General features: G+C 36.6%; 1 protein-coding gene across 1 annotated transcript; it reads right to left on the reverse strand.

Moving 5' to 3' along the window:
• Positions 1-1,394: 1,394 nt before the first annotated feature.
• Positions 1,395-2,063, reverse strand: LOC113774442. The gene has a single exon (XM_027318977.1). The coding sequence runs from the start codon at positions 2,061-2,063 to the stop codon at positions 1,395-1,397; it is 669 nt and encodes a 222-aa protein (XP_027174778.1).
• Between the last annotated feature and the right edge of the window lie 242 nt (positions 2,064-2,305).

Raw genomic sequence — 2,305 nt, forward strand, 5'->3', positions numbered from 1 at the left:
CTCCCCCCAAAAAGTTTTTGGAACTTTATGTTGAAACAAAATTGCTCGAGTCACATTGAGTAAATGTCTATTTTTCTGTTCAGCAATCCCATTTTGTTGGGGTGTGTCTACATAAGATGACTCATGTATTATACCCTCTTTTTGGAAAAAAGATGAAAGAATTTGATTAAAATAGTCTCTTGCATTATCAGATCTTACTCTTTTAATCAAACTTCCAAATTATGTACAAATCATTTTACGAAACATTGGAAAAATACTGCTTACTTCTGATTTTTTTTTCATAAGACATAACCAAGTAGTTCTAGTACAATTATTAATGAATGTGACAAACTATTTTGCTCCAGAAATACTAGAAACTCTACAAGGCCCCCAAATATCAGTATGTATCAAAGAGAAAGGTCTAGTAGATCTTGTATTACTCAATGAAAATGATAGTCTATGATGTTTAGCAATTTGACATTTATCACAACGAAAACTGCTAACATCTTCATTCTTAAAAAGTGAAGGAAACATGTTTTTAAGTAAAATAAAAGATGGATGATCAAGGCGGAAATGATGAAGCCAAATTTCAGATTTATTATTTGAGAAGCAGGTGAGGGATAACTGATTATTGTTCTTCTTGTTGCCACTCATTTCCACAAGGTAATAAAGCCCATCATTCACCTTAGCAAGTCCAATCGTCCTCCCCGTAACCAAATCCTAAAAAGCATAGTGAGTAGAATAGAAAATTATTTTACAGTTCAGATCTTTGGTAATTTGATGGATGGATATGCGATTGGAGGACAATTTTGGGACATGCAACACATTATTTAGGGACAAAGAATTTGATAGATTTATTGTCCCTTGGCCTGCAACAGTTATAGAAGATCCATCCGCAACAGTAATTTTTCTATTTTCAGGACATGGGTTGTATGTTCTAAATCTGATTGGGCTGTGAGTCATATGGTCTGTAGCTCCTGAGTCGATGACCCAAGAGTCTAGAGAAGACATGCTTGAGGCACTTAACGCATAAGAGTTAAGGTACTTACCTGATTGAGCCAATGAACACGTACTAGAGGACTTTTCAAGGAAATTTAGGAGGTTTCTTAGCTTTTCGATTTCTTCTTTCTTGAATTCTCCTATACCAACCTGGTTGGATTTTTCTTGTGTTTGGTCTACTCCATTAGTTAAGTGGGCTTTTCCTCCTTTGAATCCTCCTTTACGACTAAGGACTTTTCCTTCCCATGGAGTTTGAAGCAATCATTTCGCGTATGACGTGGTTTTTTGCAATATGTGCACCAAATTGTGTCTTTATTTGACTCTGTACGCCCATTACCTATCTTTGCTTCCTTATTGTTTGACTTTGTAGAAATCATTGCCGAGCCTTCTAATGTTTTAGGCTCCAACATGACTTCTCACCTATTCTTTGCAGCTCGGATCAATGATATTGTCTCATTCAGAGATGATAATCTTTTCTTCCCCAATATATGGACTCTGACCTGATCGAATTCCACATTCAGACCCGCAACGAAGTCATAAACTCTATCCTGTTCGATAAAGTTTTTCAAGGTGGCTGCATCTTCACTACATAACATCTGAACACACCGATATTCGTCCAGTTCCTGCCACAGATTTTGCAGAAGATTGGCATATTGAGTAACAGAAAGGTTGCCTTGTTTAGTGGTTGAGATCTTTGTTTTGATCTCATAGATTAGGGCAGCATCTCCTGTCTTTGAATAGGACTGTTGAATAGTAGTCCATATATCTTTAGCTGTTGGTAGGAACATGCAAGTATCGCCTATTTCATATAACATGGAGTTCCACAGCCATGACATGACCATAGAATCCTCTTCATCCCAAGCAGCGAATTTAGGATCTCCCTTTTTCGGTCCAGTTCCAAGCAAGTGGCTGATTTCTCCCTTTCCTTTGAGAAATGTTTGAACAAATTGTGACCATTTCAAATAGTTTTTTCCGTTGAGCCTGTAGGCTACCTGGATACTCTGCAAATCCCTTGTTTGTGGAATATTTGAGGTCTCTTCTGATTTGGTATTGGAGTTGATTTCTGATGTTTCAGTTTCAGACATGTTGGAGGTTTCAAAGAAAAATTGGCAATGAAGGCCTAATGAAAAAATTAGCAATAAAGGCTAGAAATTGCACTTGGCAATAAAGACTTGAAAAGAAGAAAGCACTCAGCAATGAAGGTTGACAAGAAGAGGTTCCAAGAGCAAAAGCTCTGATACCATGAACAAAAAGAAAATTGAATTGTTCTGTTTTTTTTTTTTGTTTTGTTCTAGGCTCTATACAACATTTATACAAATGGAATTTG

Source organism: Coffea eugenioides, chromosome 6, assembly GCF_003713205.1.
Source record: "Coffea eugenioides isolate CCC68of chromosome 6, Ceug_1.0, whole genome shotgun sequence".
In the NCBI taxonomy this organism is placed as follows: domain Eukaryota; kingdom Viridiplantae; phylum Streptophyta; class Magnoliopsida; order Gentianales; family Rubiaceae; genus Coffea; species Coffea eugenioides.